General features: G+C 59.2%; 1 protein-coding gene across 3 annotated transcripts in view; it reads left to right on the top strand.

Annotated features, from left to right (window-relative positions):
- The window catches only part of EPN2 (epsin 2), a 68,861-nt gene that overhangs the window by 42,703 nt on the left and 8,772 nt on the right, over positions 1 to 17,386 (top strand). For all 3 annotated transcript variants that reach the window (XM_060290924.1, XM_030861262.2, XM_060290923.1), the window contains 3 exons: positions 6,780 to 6,892; positions 8,295 to 8,387; positions 9,163 to 9,337. In XM_060290924.1, coding sequence (XP_060146907.1) covers positions 6,780 to 6,892; positions 8,295 to 8,387; positions 9,163 to 9,337 — 381 coding nt within the window. The remainder of the gene's footprint in view (positions 1 to 6,779; positions 6,893 to 8,294; positions 8,388 to 9,162; positions 9,338 to 17,386) is intronic.

Here is a 17,386-nt window from a genome sequence, read left to right as displayed (position 1 = left end):
TGTGCCCTTGGGAGTCACAGCTTTGTGCTCGCTGGAAACTAAACTAGAAAATGAACACACAGGGGCCTGAGCTCCTGCTCTGTGCCTGGAACAAGCCAGGGTGGGGAGGTTCCTGGCCACAGGCGGGTCTGGGGTGTAGAAGGCCTAGGTCCCCATTCTGCGGGCCGCAGAGCACCTGCCCTGCTCTAGGTGTCCAAGAGGAACCCCTGCCCACAGAGCGTCCTGCTGGGGAGGGCGAGCGGGGAGACCCAGGCTCTCTTTCCTCCCTGAGGGAGGGGCGGGGGGGGCGGGAGTGGGAGTGTGGTCTGAAAGCAGGAAGGAACTGGAGGACTCTAGGGCCCTCTGTGGCTGGCGGAGCAGGTGCCAGGTGCGGGGGAGGGGCTGGTGAGCCGCCCTGGGGAGTGGAGGCCTGTGTGCGGGGAGGCGGGGCCTGAGACGACGCTGGGAGAGGAGCCGCCCACCGGGGCTTCAGCGCCAGAGGTGGGTCGGAAACCCCAAATCAGGGTGTCCGCAGGGCTGTATCCTCTGAAACCCGCAGGGGAGCGTCCTGCCTGCGGCTTCCCTGCTTCTGCTGGTGGTGGCCGTCCTTGGTGTCCCGTGGCCTACGCTGCTGCCCTCCCCTTGTGTCCACCCCTGCGTCTCTTCTCTGCTTGTAAGGACACGTGTCATGTTGGATGTCGGGGCCCACCGGCTCCAGTGTGACCTCAGCTTAACCGTTAACAAATGAATCTGCAGCAGCTCTGTTTCCAAATAAGCTCATTCCGAACCCAGGGGTCAGGACTTCACAGCCTTGGGGCTCAGCTGTGCCCCAGCCCCCGGTCAGGGGGAGGCTCTCTGTGGGCTGAGTCTCCGCTTGGGCGGCAGCACAGGCCACTTGCGGTGGGAGGGTGAGTTTGGGCTGCCGGGGGTCGGCACCATCCAGGCCAGGCCGGGCCCCAGATGTTCTCTCGTGACCTCGGGCCGGATGGTCCAGGAACGTTGCCAGGTGTAACAGAATCTCAGTGAAAGCCATCCAGAAACCAACGCGTCTCACCTCCTTCACAGCCGCCACCCTGGCCCAAGCTCCCACCATCCTCCCTGGACCGGCCAGGTGGCGTCGCTGCTCGGCTTGCACCCTCCTGAAGGCCCTCCGAGAGCCCCCGGCGCCACCAGGGCCCTTCCGTCATGGCCCTCTGGGAGCTCTGCCCATGCCAGCCCCTCCCCCTGCACCCAGGCGAAGCCCCCACCCGCTCTCTGCTTGGTGTCCTTGCTGCCGCCCAGGCCCCTCTGCAGTGTCTCTGTCAGACCTGAGCACAGGACAGGCTCTCCTCACCCTGACCCACCTCCCCTCTGTGTGTGTGTGTCTTGTCCCCCCTCACTGGGACACAAGCTCCAGGAGAGCAGGGACTGGCCTCAGGCCTGGAGACGCGCCAGGCGTGGCGTGTGCGAGTGTCAAGGACTGAGCGCACAGAGCACCTCAGGGCTCTGAGGCTGGCTCTGAGTTCCCCTCCTGCTGTGAGTGGCGCTGTGACGTCTCTGGGCCCCGGTTCCCTCCTCTGTGGGAGCGAGCGATGATGCAGAGCAAGGCCTCAGATCAGCCTCGACCCTCGTGGCTGGGGCGCCTTGGCGAGCCACCTCACTTCCGGGCCTCAGCCCTGGCCTTCGGGGTTGGGGGCAGGACCCCGCCCGGACTGAGGGTCCAGCGAGGCGCCAGGTGTGGTACACCTGTCACGTGCCAGGCACTCCCACAGGAGCTGGTCTGATCCTCAGGACAGCCCGAGGCGGTGGGGACTCTGTTTCCGTCCTGCGGGTGAGGAAGCCGCGGTGTGGAGGATTGAGCAGCTGCAGGGCCTGGATCTGGGCCCATGCTCGCAGACGCCCCCTCTCCCGGGGCCGAAACAGCACCCTGGGTGGGGCCCATGCACGGCAGTGAGTAGACGCCCGTGGGTGAGTGCCAGGGAAGAGCATGTGTTTGTGTTTTCTGGGTGGAATCGCAAGAAAATGTCAACAGCTGTTTCCTCTGGGGAGAGGAGTGGGGGCAGGAAAAGAGGGGTGGCCCTCGCTTCCTTTTATGCTGAAGTCTTTAAAACAGGCTCTGGCATCTCCCCTCCCCCATCAACGTGGCGGTGAGGACAGGCTGCCTGTCATCCTACCTGGCAGAGTACACAGCAGCCGTCAGGACCGTCTCACCCCCGCCCGCGTGCCTGTCTGCCCACTGTCGACACCGAGACCACCAGCAGCACGGTCGCTCGGAGGTCCTGTCCCTGCAGTCGTACTGTGCTCACGACGCTGATGTGCTGAGACGCAGGGCCAGCCATCTTGCAGAGTGGCCCGAGGTCTGGATTTGTCCACCTGCTGCCTCAGTCCTCGCCCTGTTCTTCTGTGAACTGGAATCAGATGTGGAGTCTGCATTGAAATCCAGTTGGGGGGGTTGCCAGGGCCGCCAGGTGGTGGGCGACGGGCAGGGCTTGGCCACGCCCCCCTCGTCCTGAAGGTCACCCGGCTGTGGTGGTCCTTCGGGCGCTTCACATCTTGCAGCTCTTTGGCTTTTCCACAATGTATTTACGGTTTTTTTCTTTTTCAATGTTAACCTGGGGTGATTTGAGCTTATTTTCTCCTAATTTGCCTCGCTTGACTAAAAGCAGTCTTTCCTCTTCTGCCTGTGAGCTGGGAGAGGGAGGGCCCTGGAGCGTCTCCCTGGGGAACGGGCTCAAAAGCCTCCACTCTGTGTGGGAGTGTCCTTGGTGGCCGAGGGTCATCGGTGACTCGGGAAACGGCTGGTGGAACACAGGAGGTTGTCGCCACATTGAGGAAGACCCAGGAAGCACTTCGCTGCAGTTCAGTAACAAGGAAGGAGCCTAGCTGGACCGGGGAGCTAGTCACTGGGGGGCAGAAGCTGCCCCTGGGCTCAGTGCCGGCTCCCCAGCCCCTCCTTCAGAGACCGGCAGAAAGAGGAGGGTGGAGGCCCCGGCCGCCAGAGCCACGGTCCTCTGCCCATGGAGGTCCGGGGCCAGAGCGCGTACCAGTCCCTGGTTTCTGCCGTGCAAGATGGAGGGGGCCGTCTGGTGGCTGTGGACAGAGTGGAGAGCAGTGACCTGGGCAAGGCCTGGCCCCCAGGTTGGGGGGCTGCTGTGTCTTGGGTCCTCCTGACCCTCCCTCCCTCCCCCACACTTCATAGACGTGGAAGCAGAAGCCCAGAGAGGTGGCCATTCGTGTGCGGTCCCCCTGCTGCTATAGGGTGGGGATGGGACGGGAGCCCCAGCATCCCCGTCAGCTGTCGGGCACGGGGTTGTTAGGGTGGTGGCAGTGCTTGGATCCAGATGGGGTCTTCTTGGAGCCCCGCTGCCTGGCGACCTTGCGTTCTTGCTAGGTTGTCAGACGTGCCTCGTGTACCCCGGCGACAGCCTGCGTGCTAGGGCTTTACGAGAAGTCCCCGTGCAGAGCCGCCTCTGGGCCAGCTGGGTCTGCAGAGTCTGTGCCCTGCACTCGGCGTCCGTGACTGCAGACACCGCTTACGTGCTTTCTAGGAACACTGCAAAACGTAGCCAGCGAGAAGCAGCAATTTCCTGTTTTTCTATTACCTTGTCTGCTTTGCTTTCTTCTTTTGAAATTCCCCGACCTTGCCCATCTGAAGTGCCTTTGTTTTAGGGGCGCGTTTGGGGACCCGTGTGGGTCGGCCGGTCCCTGGAGCAGGCGAGCAAGGTGAGGTCGGGAGGCCCTGCAGGAGACGCCAGCGGTGTTTCTGGTTCTCGTCTTAGCCTGTATTTTGCGGGAGCTGTTGGGCTTGTGTAGGCTCCCTGTTCAACCTCCCCTGCCGAGCTTTCTCAGCCAGGGTAGCAGACTGGACAGGGTGAACGGGGGGCCCACTGAGCAGGTGAAGGCTTCGTGCTTCTCCCCACGGGCCCGTCTCAGCTGCAGGAGAAAGGTGGTGACACGCTTGCTCGTGGAGTGATTTGCTTGTGCGCATGGTGCCGGTCTTCCCTCGAGAGGGTGCTGGGTCAGAAAGCAGCCTGAGACCCGAGAGCGGCCAGCCCCTTGAACCCCTGCTTCTTCCACTGTCCCCATGAGTTGTGGACCCTCAGACCCTCAGATCGTCAGAGTGGGGCGAGGGCCAGGTTCCGGGGGTCAGAAGGGCCCATTCAGGCCCCTCTCACCACCACCTCTGTGTCCACTGTCCTGTCCTCGGGCACAAGAGGCCCTTTGTGGAGACGAGATGCTGTCACTAAGGCAGGAACGTCTCCGCCGGATGCCTCCCTCGCAGCTGAGACCGCCGTGTGCAGCTCAGCTGACGCTGTGGGCTGGTGGCTGTGAATTCTTCCAACTGCGTGACTGAGAGCCGTGCCTCCTCTTATGAAAACCACAGCGTTTAGGGGAATACCCTTTGTCTAATTTCCATACTGATGTGGTGAGCTATTTCCGAGTGTGCTGGCCACACGTTATTCCAGCAGCGTCAGCTGTGTGGGGTGCAGACGTGCACGTTTGCATTTGAAGCTGGGCTGGCCTCGCAGCTGTGCCGAGAGGCTCGGGGGACAGGGGGGCCTCACGTCTCTGGCAGGCCCTGCGCAGAGCCTGGCCCATTCATCCGGGTCCCACCGTTAGGCCAGTTTCGGCTTTCCCCGCCAAGACGGGGCTCTCTGTTCAGGGGGCTTTTCGGGGTGTGGAATGGGGTCTGAGGTCTTCTCCTGTCTTCACTCCTGGTTTCCATCTGGGAGTAAATGAAGGGCGTCGGATGCGCCATGCTTGCTGTAAGCTGAGGCTTTTGGGAAGCAGCCTCAGAGACTCTTACCAGGAAGGAGGCTGGGAACGGGCGGCCGAGTGGCTGTGACCTGGACGGGAGAGCCACGTGCGCCACAGGAGTCCCCCCACACTGTCCCCCACGACTGGCCAGCTTCCTTTGTTCCCACCAGTCTGGGTGGTGATGTTGCTTCTAGAGCACGAGGAAGCCAGAGCTGCCGCCTGTGACGGGCAGAGGTGAAGTTTGGAAACAAACCAACCAAAAATGTGCTTTTGTTTTGGTATATTGTTAAGAAATAAAATTATTAAGGTAGATTTGAGGACATTCTGTTACCATCTAGCTTTATTTCTTAAGAAATGCTTTGGAAAATCTAATTGGGGCGACGCACTAGGCTGGGATTTGACTTGATTTTATTTAGAAAAATATGTTGGTGTTTTTTGGATAACTGCAGCATTTTGCTGTTTGACCTGCTCACTAGCTTAGAGTAGACATGAGGCAATTGGTTGCTGGCTTTTTTTTTAATGTTTCTCTTGGTTGACAGTAAATCACAGTGGACACACTGTGCTTCAGGCCATGTGATTGTCCCAGATGAAATCTCGCTGCCGTGTGTTGTACGTGTCTTTCCTAAATTGTAGGACAGAGTGGTGCCGATTACAGCCCCCGCCCTGCACTGCCCCTGCAGCCTCGCCTGTTCTCCTGTGGGTTTTTCCAGGACCCTAACTGCATCTCGCCTCTTCTCCCGTTTTGCTCATTGTAGCCAGAGCCCAGCCGTCTAGAAACCTCAGTCTCAGGCATCATTCCCCACCGTTTACTCTCTCCCAAAGAGGCAGATCCTAAGGGGCAAGCGTAGGTTGGAGATTTGGGCAGAGGTAGCATTTGCGTGAGTGCTGGGGGCTGGGTCTGCTGGAAGGGATTGTAATGGAAGAGGGCGGCAGACGAATATACAGCCAGAGCGTCTTTAACAACTGCCCCTCGGCCATGCAGTGGGGTCCTCCATCTGCCTGTCCCTCCATCTGCCCATTTATCCACGCAGTGGGCGTTTGCCAGCTGCTTTGTCAGACTTTGCGGATGGACGTGATGGTGGGAAGACGAGCCTGGGCCCTTCCCTAGGAGCACCTTCTGACATGACCCACCAAACTGCAGAATAGGGGTGCTGGGAGAGAGGGAGTGCTGACCCAGCCCTGGCGGGAGGCCGGCCCCGGAGGACCAGAGGGAGGACAGGGCAGGGGCACCCGAGGCGGTGGCTCCACAGCTCTCCGGGTGGCAGGGCTAGCGCTGAGATTTCCTGTCCTGGGGGGCGGCGGGCAGGGGTGGCGCACTCTTGGGCTGCTGCTCCCGAAGCTTCATGTCTGGTTTCTGCGGGCGCCTAGGCTCCCTGGCGCAGGAAGCGTGATGGTGCGTAAGCCCAGCGTTCTCCACATGTGGGGCCCAGCCTGGCCACAGTGGGGTTGTGCGAAGACCCCTTTCTTTGGGAACCAGCTGGGAATTCACATCTCATCCCTTCATCAGAACTGCTTCATCAAGGCGGGTGCTGCTTCAGATGTTTAAGCTAGATAAGTACTTAAGCAAACAATGGCTGCGTATGTTTTTTTTTTTCAAGTCAACATGCAGTTTTACTTAAAAAACAAAAATTTTCAGGGTTACTGCAGAAATGTTTGGTCTTCATTTTCCATGTCCTTAGGACCGGGAGATACGGTGACATTCTTACACATGCGAGGGGGGTTCTTGAGAGGAGCGAGTCCACAGAGGCCATGTCCTTCTTTGAATGATCTTTGACCCAGCTTTTCAAGAACTGTGCTCTCGACGTTGTAAAAACTCAGCCCCTCTCCTTGAAGCCGTGCAGTGGAGATAGGCTCTGACCCCTGAGAGGCCTGAACTGGCCGCCCAGGGCGTTTGTCCTGGCGAGCACTGCGTGGCTGGCGTAGTTGTGACGTTCCTTGGCTGTGCGCACAGCGTATTCGCAGAGCCCCGTCTCCCAGCCAGGGTGGCCCTGTGGGTGTGAGATGGGAGCGGGCGGCAGGCCAGGGAGCGCTGGTCCTTCACGCTGACTTTGCCTCCCCCGCAGCCACCTCCCCACGGGTGTCCTCAGAGCTGGAGCAGGCGCGGCCGCAAACGAGCGGGGAAGAGGAGCTGCAGCTGCAGCTGGCGCTGGCCATGAGCAGAGAGGTGGCCGAGCAGGTGGGTGCCAGCAGGGATGCGCGCCCCCGTGGGGCGGGGCCCGGGCGCACTCACACGGACGAGGGGCTCTCGCTAGTTGGTCCTGGGGACGCATCGGTCAGAGGTGCTTCCTGGAAGCGCTCCCGCGCGCTTGGCTGGGCTCCAAGCCAAGTGTCCACAGCCCTCATCGCCGAGTGCGGACCACAATCTGCAAGGTGGGTCGAGAGCATCTGGACCCAGAAAAGGATGAGACAGAGGCTGGGAGGAAATGCCCAGGAGATGAGAGTCTGACATTCAGACGTGGGCATGTGTGCAGTTTTTCTTTTATAAGCACACGTTACATTAAGATGGAGAAGGAGAGGGTCTTCCCTGATGGTCCAGTGGTTAGGACTCCGTGCTCCCAGTGCAGGGGGCCCGGGTTTGATCCCTGGTCAGGGAAGTAGAACCCACATGCATGCTGCACGGAGCGGCCAAATAAATGAATGAATGAATAAATAAATAATAAATTTAAAAAAAAAACAGGTTTTTACAAAAAAGATGGAGAATAGGGGAAAGGAGCAGCCTTCAAAGGGGTCGGCCCTTGGCTGCCGCTTTCGGGCCGACTTGCTGCCCTTTGGTTAGAACAGGCGAAGGAGTGCAGCGAGGCCTGCGGCCCCTCTCGCCTGCCAGTGCTGTTGAGAGACAGCGGGGGGTCGGCTGGAAGAGGCAGGTGTGGGTCCCGCGGTGACTGGAATATCCCAGAGGTCCATGTAGCGACCAGCTCCCGGCAGGGCCCCTCTGTCCACTCAGGACGTGCGGCCTGCCGTCGACGGGAGGTGCAGAACTCTCATGGGGAAAATGGGGCAGACGGACGGGCCAGCCCGTTGTAGTTCCTTGCTCCTGTCTTATGGTGAAGACGCAGTGAGTGTGTTTACTTATATTTAATCATTGTATTGTATAAAAAAGCTAGGTCGGCCCAGTCTTTTTATGTATGCTGACTGTGCCTTGAATAAATATAAATTAAATATAACGAATCATTTCTGTTAGAAATCATAAAATATAAACACACACTCATTTTCTGGAAGCACACACAGTGGGGGCAGGGTGGAATGACCTGTGATTTCTGTCTTCTTTCTGATTCCTTTCTGGGTTGTTTGTGTTTTATGAGGAGACATGTTGCTTCTACAATTAGAAAGAATTTTGAAGTCATTTTCATTTGGAGAAAAAGTATTTTCCAAGTATTTCCCTTCCCCCATCTGGGTGGGCACCCCCCCCCAACCGGGCACACCTTGGGGTGGGAGAGGCTCATGTCCACGTCGTCCCCAGACCCTCCTTTGAAGTGACGTGCGATACGGCTTTGGTTTCCGGCTCTGGCCAGGAGGGCCTGGCTCCTGGGGATGTTGTTGCCGGGAGCACCAGCTTCAGGGTCCATTGTCCTCTACAGGAAGAGCGCCTCAGGCGGGGAGATGACCTCAGGTTGCAGATGGCCTTGGAAGAAAGCCGCAGAGACACAGTTAAATTTCCAAAAAAGAAAGAGGTGAGTGCTTCACGGGCTGGGCGTGGGGGGCAGGTCAGCGTGTGAGACCCTCCTGAGCCCGACCCCCAGCGGCCGTCACAGCCAGCGGCAGTGAGGAGAGGGCGGGTGACACACACATCCGCCCGAGGGGCTGGGCCCTCCCCTGACCCCACCTCAGTTCCGTCCCCCCGACCCCCACCCCGCGCAGCGCCAGCCGCTGCTCCACAAGCCGCTAAGCGGCAAGTGCTTTGGGACAGTTTCCTGGCCCAGGGTAAGCCGGCGTCCTCCTTACTCTATGCCGGGCTTCCTACCTGGGACCTAAAGGTGAACTGGACGTGGCTCTGCCCCTGACAACCTCGTCATCCTGTCGGGAGACAGACCCTCCCGCAGGGCCAGGGCTCCAGTGGCCTCCCTGTTCCAGTGCTGCGGGGTCCCTGAGGGCGGCCAGGCTGGCTGTGGGAGCAGGAGGGTGTGGCGGCCCCCGGGAGAGAGCCCTGGATGGCGCTGGCAGCTGGGGGGCCGGGCGGGTCAGGGGGCCGTGTCTCGGAGGGAGGCAAAACCCCTGTTCTCCTGGGAAGCCCCAAGGACCTGTCGACAGACGGCGGGCGCTTGGCACACGGCAAATAGCCTGTGTGGGTGGAGCCTGGTCCTTACTGAGAAGCGTGATGGGGGGCGGCGCAGTCCCGGGTCCTCTGGGCCCTCCAGAAGGCCTCTGCACTGGGAGGGGCACAGGCGGACGTTGGCCGCAAGGGCAGCAGGGTAAACTGTCCTCTTTCTTCGGTCCTCGTCTCAACAGCATGGCTCCCACCCGCAGCAGACCACGCTGTTGGACCTGCTGGACGCTCTGCCCGGCGCGGGCCCTGCTGCCCCGAAGGCGGAGCCCTGGGGCCCTTCCGCTTCAGCCAGCCACACCAACCCCTGGGGTGCTCCGGCAGCCCCCGGCAGCACTTCGGACCCCTGGCCGTCATTCGGTAAAGACCTCCCTCGTACGCCTCCCCTGCCCGCCTGCTGGACGGGGGAGTGGCCGCAGGGCGCGCAGCCCCCTCTCGCCTGGCAGCGGTCTGAGTGGGTCTGGGTGGCGGGGGTGGGTGTCCAGGCCTCCGCGGGACCCGGGGCGCCCCCCGGGGACTGCGGTCAGGGCTCTGCTTCGTCCTGTTGTGAGTGGTTTTCTGCTTTGGGAGGTTTCTTCTCCGCTGCCCTCACGCCCCGGAGAGGGCTTGTCCCTCCTCCCGGACATGCGTCAACGCTCTCAGCCTCAGAATTGCACCCCAGGTTAAGAAACCGTGATACACAGCGTGCAATGTCTAAATCATCGTGCTGTAATTAGCCAGAAATTACGGCGTGCTTAAGTGATCGCTAATGAAAAGGGGACACGTTTACTGTAATTCTTCTTACCTGTCATTTAAGCAACAGCAAATCAGTTTACGAGGCTAAATGGATACTTTAAAGTTCTGCTTAATGCCAAACGTAAGGTGAACTTGTGATAGGAGGTTCGGACAGGAGTGTGGCGCCCTCTGTTTAATTGGGGCCGAGATCTTGGGCACGTGGGCTTCCGGATCGCTGGGCACGGGGCTTGGCCTCCAGGCTTTGGGCTGGTTTCCCACCCAGCCTGCTGCTCTGGGAGGCCCCCCGGGTGCTCCATCAACCCTGCTGCCCATGGCTGATCCGTGGGCTTCCTGTCTTGCAACCTCGAATGTATATTTTGCGCCAGTTTGCTCGTGTCTCTTGGGGCCTCTGTTTCCCCAAACCAGAACCATCTTTTGTATCCGGCTCAGTTCCCTGGAAGTTTGCCAAAGTGCACCGAATACCAGGCTCTGTCCTGCCGTGCGGGGACCCAGACAGGAGCAGGTAATGGCCCTGCCCTCCAGGCCCTGGCAGGTGTGGGTGAGTCAGGCCGCCAGCCTAGTAGCAGTGCTATGTGGGCAGGGCACCGGGGGCCGTCTTTGCGTCCATCCTGGGGCAGCAGTCCGGCGGGCGTGAGGCGTGCGTCTTGGAGGAGTCTTCAGGGAGGAGCAGGCGTGGCCGGGCCCCGAGGAGGCGTGGGTGTTCCCGCAGAAGGCTCGGCTTATTACAGGTGTGAGGCCGTGCGGTGCTGTAGAGGGCCCAGGGCTCGGGCCCTGCTGGTGTGAAATGGGCGGCAGGGGTAGGGGTGGGGGTGGGGAAGGGGAGGGCCAGGCGGGCGTCCCTGCCCTTGTCCTTGGGGGATGCTGTTGGCCTCAGGGCTGGGCAGAGCCCCACACCCGCTTTGGTGGGAGCCCTCTGTGCCTTGGGGCAGACCCAGGCCAGTGCCCTAGAACTGTCGCTCACCGGAGGCCACAGCAGCCCCGCTTGTGTGCTGTGCCCCCCGCACCCCTCTGGGAGCACGCGTGGCCACACGAGGCAGGTCTGCTGGAAACGCCCCTCGGCTCTGCCTATGGGGACACGGGCCCTTCCAGGCAGCGGCTCGGACTTTTCTTTAAATCTGCAAACAGTTCTTGTGACAAGTTACGGGTGGGGAGTTCTTCAGGAGAGACTCTCAATCCCTTTCAAAGTCGTATGGGGTCAGTAAGCAGACAGGGGGTCTCCTCAGTGCCGGGGAGAGAGCGTGGTCCCTCCAGGAGCTGGTGAAGCCAGCGGGCTTGAGGAGCGCTGAGTCCAGTCAGCGGCTGCTTTTGGGAGGGGTTTGGGGGTCGCAGTGGTGGGAGAGAGACAGACTTTTCCCTCTCTACCTTTTTTTTTGTTTAACTGTTTGACTTATTTACCAGGGGGTAAGTATCACCTGGTCAGGAGAGAGGGAATACATATTTTTTCAACCAGCTAGTTTGCCCAGCCCTCCCATTGGCTGGTGGACAGGGCTGGGCTCTAGAGCTGGGTGTCCTGACTGACCAGGCACCTGACCCTCGTGGGGAGCTGGGGGGGTCTCCTGCGGGTGGGGCAGGACCACCTCCAGTGGTTGGGGTTCTCACACCTGCAGGCAGCGGAAGCCAGCAGCCGGGGAGAGGCAGCTGGTGCCCAGAGGCAGCTGAACATCACATGGGAATCCTGCCCACGTGGTTCTGCTCTTCTAAATTTTTTTTAATCAAGATAAAACTTACACGACATAAAATTCACCATCTTACCCATTTTCAAGTAGACAGTTCAGTGGTTCCTAGCCCTTCATGATAGCGTGCGGTTATCAGTACTGATCCCAGGATTTTCCATTGCCCCAGAAGGAAACCCCTTCCCATTAGGCAGTCACTCCCTGTTGCCCCTCCCGCACCACCAGTCTGCTTCCTGTCTCTGGAGTTGCCTGTCCAGGTGTTTCGTCTGTCATGGGATCACACAACACATGGCCCTTGTGACTCCCAATTAGCATGTTTTCAGAGTTCGCCCACATGATAGCACACATCCCTCCTTCATTCCTTTTTAATGGCTGAATAATATTCCATTTTATAGACATACCACATTTTGTATAACCATTGAGCAGTAAGAGAAGGTTGAAACCCGAGATTGTGAAATCAAATTTTTAAATGTTGACAATGAATTTTAAAAATTAAGAACATGGTTGGAGCTAATCAAAATGCACCTGCAGTGGCCGTGTGTGGTTGGTTCACGGACTGCCACTTCGCCGTCTTTTGCTACTTGCCCAACCCAGGGCCGTCTCCTCGGTTCTGATGCACTTGGCATTTTTACCAGTGACTGGGGGAAAACAGAGCATCAAAGCCCAGAGAGGCTGTTCATTCCTCTGAGGTCACACAGCAAGCGAGGGGCAGGCTCAGTGCTCATGGCCCCCAGTCCTGGAGTCATCACGCCATCCTGGACTGCCGCTGAGGCCTTCTGTGGTTGCTCATGTCCGGGAAAGGTCCCCTCAGACTGCAACAGGGAGCGAGAACCGGTGTTAAGATGTTAGCTTGCCTGCTTCCTGCGTCCCCTGGGCCTGTGTGTTTTCACGTGGTTGGGGTCACATCGTGGGTACGTGTAGACATTTTCTTCCGTACACAGGGAGCCTTTCCAGGCATCAGTCGAAGCTCTAAACGTCGGCTCCCATGGGCAGTGCTAGCGCTCTGCCCTCGGCAGCGCTGCAGGACGCGGCCTCAGCCCCGCTCCCAAGCTCACTGGACCGTGGTGACCGTGAGCTTGCTTCCTTCTTCTGAGACGCCGCTCTGGAGCGAGACACAGTGTCGGGCTTACTGCTTAGTCTGTGGTGGAATCTGCCAGTGTGTGTTTGGGGAACACCCCACCACCCCGAAACAGCTGGAAAGATCAGAGTCTCTTCCCCAGCACTGTGGGATGCGCCCTCTGGATGAAAGAAGCACTGTTGTGAAAGCCGCCCTCGGCAGCGAGCCCTGCCCTTACCAGCTTGTGCCGAGGGGCCCCGGGAGGAAACGCTGGGGGCCGGGGGAGGGAGAGCGGCGCCTGCCAGGTCAGCAGGGCACTTCCTGCACCTGGCAGACACAAAGCAGCCGCCTGGGACGGCAGGGCTCAGGCCTGTGATTCCGACAGCCTTGGCCGGCTCAGCCCCCGCCCCCGCTCACTCCATGACCCGCCATGTGACTGCTTCCCTGTCCCATGAGGCTCGTCGTGGGACAGGGGCTCAGGGGGAGCCGGGCACGCTCCCTGTGAATGGGCCCTCGGTCCTAGCCTCCCCTCCTCTCAGTCACTCAACAAGCGCCCATTTGTCGGGTGTGTGGCCCTGCCGGGGCTGTGGTGGGCGGAGCACAGCGGGGTCCATCGTGTCCCACGTGCGGTCAAGAGGGCAGTGCCCGAGGCCCGGGGCGGTGGGAGGCCAAGGAGTTCCAAGACGGCCTCTGCCTGGCAGGGCAGCCTGGCCCCCCTTACATGCCGGCTCCTCACGTGATGCTGTGCCCTGCTGTTTGGCTAGTGGGCGCCTGGCTGTGCTTGAAAACATGGCTTGGGTGTCCTGCTCGGGGAGACAGGGTCACCCTGTCCTCAGGACCCCTCCTTCCCCGTGGTCGCCAGCTGCCCGTGACCCGCGTGCTAGGTACAGTCGCCGGGGCCGTGTTCCTCTTGCAGGGCAGGGCCTGGGCCTGGGCCGTGAGGGCCAAACGATGCTCAGAGGAGCGAGGTGGTGCTGAGGGCCGCCTGTCTATGGCAGGGTCCGGCCCCACCAGACGTCCGTCTGTCCGTCCAGCCTGCGATCCGAGCGGCCCAGGAGCTGGGTGGTTCTCCCGCACCAGCTGCCCATCCTAGCTGCTCGGGGAGCCTCTAAAAATGCACATGCCCAGGCCCTCCTTGGCATCTGTGTGTGTGGGGGTCAGTATTCTACTCACACCCCCAGGGGATTCCCAAGGGCCACAGCTGAGAACCGCTGGCCTGGTGCCCCCTGAGCTGCGTGGTGAGTGAATCCCTCTGAATCAGAGGCGTTTGCGGACTCTCTGCGTGGGCTGTGCAGAGTCGGGGCAGCTCTAGCTGTGTGTCTACACCCGAGTCAGACATTTACCCGGAACCTTCCAGAAGTGCTCTCCAGCGTCGACGGTGCCCATGGTGGAGCCCTGAGACTCTGTGGGTCCCTCAGGCCCCACCAGTTGCCAGCACCTTGGTGTGTCAGGTCCTCTCTGAGGCCCGGGAGAGCGGCGTGAGCTCGGCCCCCGTGAGCAGGTGCCCGTGAGGGGGCTGCAGGGTGGGGACCGTGCCCCCAAGCGGGCCGGGGAGGCCGTCTGATGGGCAGGACGCCATGTTGTACCCAGTGGGGATGGGTAGCTCTGCCCTCAGGCCAGCTCGACCCAGTGGCTGAGCCGGTGTCACCAAGACCCAGGCGCCCTGCTCTGCCCCCACCCACTGGGCCCCTCCCCTCTCCCTTTGGCCTCAGAAGCTCGAGGCCTGGGTGACGGCTCTGGGTGCTCACAGCCCGGGGATGGAGAGGATCTCCCTGGACCTCATGGACCTCTCTGGGGTGCAGGAGTGGGGAGCTGGGACTGGGGGTGGGCTGGTGAAGACCCTCCCCTGTTGCAGCGCAGGGTCCGCCCGCTCAGACCGGGACTAGGGAGTGGTGAGGGGACAGTTCTCCCGAGGAAGATCAGGGGATCCCTCCAGAAAAGAGGAGGTGGGTGCTGGAAGGTGACCAGGGGTCGTCTCCCGATGGGGGCGCGTCTGCCCAGCGGTCAGGCTCAGGGGAGGAGTGCAGGGCTCCCAGTCCGGGTCCTTGGGCACAGACGCGCTGGGATGTGAACTGTGAGCCCGCGGTTCTCGCGGGTGCTGCTGAGCGGCGGAGGTCGAGGCCCCACGGGAGCCAGAAGCAGCCTGGCACCAGGTCCGGATCCTCTGCGACCTCCCCGTCCTGCGTCCTCTCCGTTGCGTCTCGGCAGCTCTGAAGACACGTCCCAGCTCTTCTAACCTGCAGTCCAGCTCCCTCCCTGACGCAGTTTCCACCCTGGCAGCTTCCTCCAGTTGAGACAGGAAACCAAGGCCCCCGAGGTGCTGTGTTGGGGGCAGAGCGAGGGCGCACCCCGGCTGTGTGACTCCAGCTGGGACCAGGTATCCCGCTGGCCGAAGTGGGCCCGGAAGAGTGGGGTCCATCCCAGGGGAGGTTGTTCTGCGTGAGACACTGGGCGGACGGGAGTGAAAGGTCGGAGGAGCTTCCGGAAGCCTCAGGAGGGTTGTGGGCTTGGGGGCAGCGGCTGGAGAAGCCCCAAGTCCACACCAGAGCTGGCCGGCCGCCAGTGGGTGACAGGCGTGAGGCTGCCCTGGCTCGTCCGTCCTGGTCGCCGTGGCAAGCCTGGGGGAGGCCGGCCGGCGGCGGTGCGTCTTCTTCAAAGCCAAGGAGCCCCTTTCACGGCCGGGCCCCGTGCAATGCCCTGCCTGGGGACGGGCCCCGGGCGCTGAGTCCACGGGCGTCAGGGAGCAGTGCCCGGTCTTTTCACCCCGCCTGGTGCCCCCAGGAGCTCACTGTCCAGGGAGACTCCTGGTAAACGAGTAGCCACGGAGCTTTCTGGAGAGTGCTCCGGAGGAGTTGGGGGCGCGTGCAGGCAGAATGGGGACGTGGCTTTTTGGAGCTCCAGGAAAGTAATGTTTGAAAAGATAGCGACGGAGGGCTTTCAAGAATTGTGGCGAGGGGCTTCCTCTCAGAGCTGGGGAGCCTAGTGAGCCCTACACAGGGTAGTCAGAGAAACCCACACCCAGACGTGCAGTCAGGAGACTGGAGGACAGCAAAGGGAGAGGACATCAGAGATGACCCCCCGGGAGCAGAGAAGAACGGCAGTCAGGCCGGCGGCCGAGTCCCAGCAGTGATGAGAACGTCCTCAGGGCCCACCGGGAGAACATCCTTCTCCTGAGAGCAACGGTGACATAGAGAAACCACCGAAAACCTCACCCACCAGAATCCTGCGTCCGGTAAAGGTATCCTTCAGGAATGAGGGTGGAAGGGTACCATTTCCAGCCCCACAAAAACTGCCAAGGGGAGTTGTTCCAGCTGACATGGAAGACAACCAGACGGAAGCTCAGATCTCGGGAAGGAATGGAGACTCTCAGGAATACAGAACTAAGCAGGAGAAGATGTTTAAATAAGAATATGAGGAAGTCGGAGCAGCGTGATTCATAAGCCTGTGACGGTGTCGTCTCAGAACTGGAGAGCACGCGTTCTTTCCAGTCACACGCGAGATGCAAAGCATCAGCTGCGTGCTAGGCAAAAAGCCTCTGCCACGTCAGAAAAGTGGATCACATAGAACGCACCTGCTGACCACAGCGCACTCAAGTGTAAAGTCGGTAGCAAAAAGACAAGTAGAAGACTCCATACGCCTGACATTTTAAAAGCACTTCTACATTCTCGAGTCAAATGAGAAATTATAGTGGCAGAAATATTTAGAACCAAATAATAACGTAAATATTTTCATATCAGAATACGTAGGACAATGGAAGTGATAGTAAGAGGAAATTTAGAGCTTTTAGTGTTTGCATTAGTCCCGAAGAAAGGCACAAGATCGATGAGGTGTTGAGGCTTGGATGGTGTCACGCCCAAGTCAAGTGGAAGGAACGAAACAGTGAGGAGAACAGAAGCTAACAAATTAGAACACAGACAGAATAATATCCAGAAACCCAGAAGCTGGTCATTGGAAAGAGTAATAAAATAGAGAAATCTCTGGCAAGAGTAGTTCTGAAAAGTAAAGAGGAAAAGGCCAAACAGTGTAGGCGCAGGTCCTGCCGAGATTCCACACAGAGTGAGAGGTGTTTGATCAGCTCTGTGCTGACAGACCTGAGGACTTAGATAAAATGGGTAAATTAAAAAAGAAGACTTGGCAAAGCTGGTGGAAGAACAGTAGGACACCTGTAAATAGGGAAAGTCCTATAATCGTTAAGGGAACCGAGTAAGTCACTCACCTCCCTCTCGTTCCCTAAATCACCCAGAGGGCTTTGCTGGAAGTTCTCAAGCCATTCAAGAAACAACTCCAGGGACTTCCCAGGTGGTCCAAGCGGTTAAGACGCCAATGCAGGGGGCCCGGCTTTGATCCCTGGTCAGGGAGCTAGATCCCTCGTGCCGCAACTAAAAGATCCGGCGTGCCGCAACGAAGATCCCACGTGCCGTAACTAAGACCCGGCGCAGCCAAAATAAATAAATAAATATTAAAAACAAGAAAGAAACAACTCCACTTGATACCAACTCCTTCAGGGGCTGGGAAAACCGAGTATTCCTACTCATTTTATGGGCTAGCATAACCTTAACACCAAAACCAGACAGAAGATGCACAGTGTGAGAGCAAACAGGTCAGGCCAGGCCCACTTAGGAATACAGGTGCAAAAACCCTAAGCAAAGAAGCAACTGTAAAACCGGAACGAGAAGAATATAAAAGTGATACAGTACATCGTGAAGAACACTGTTTGCAAGGAGCAAATCACTAGGAAATGTATTAATGTACCATATGAACAGGCCCAAAGAGGAAAATCACGTGATCATCCTATTAGAGGCAGAAACAGGCTGACAAAATTCACCAGCTCTTTATCGCAGAAGTCTTAGCAAACTTGGAATAAGGGGGAACTTCCGTAACCTGATAAAGAGCTTCTGAAAGGAAAAACGCCTATTATGGTGAATGGTGCCGTTTAACGGTGTA

The sequence above is a fragment of the Globicephala melas genome, chromosome 20 (assembly GCF_963455315.2).
Source record: "Globicephala melas chromosome 20, mGloMel1.2, whole genome shotgun sequence".
Classification (NCBI taxonomy): domain Eukaryota; kingdom Metazoa; phylum Chordata; class Mammalia; order Artiodactyla; family Delphinidae; genus Globicephala; species Globicephala melas.
The sequence above is the reverse complement of the archived record's forward strand: the minus strand, read 5'-3'. Positions and strand labels throughout refer to the sequence as shown.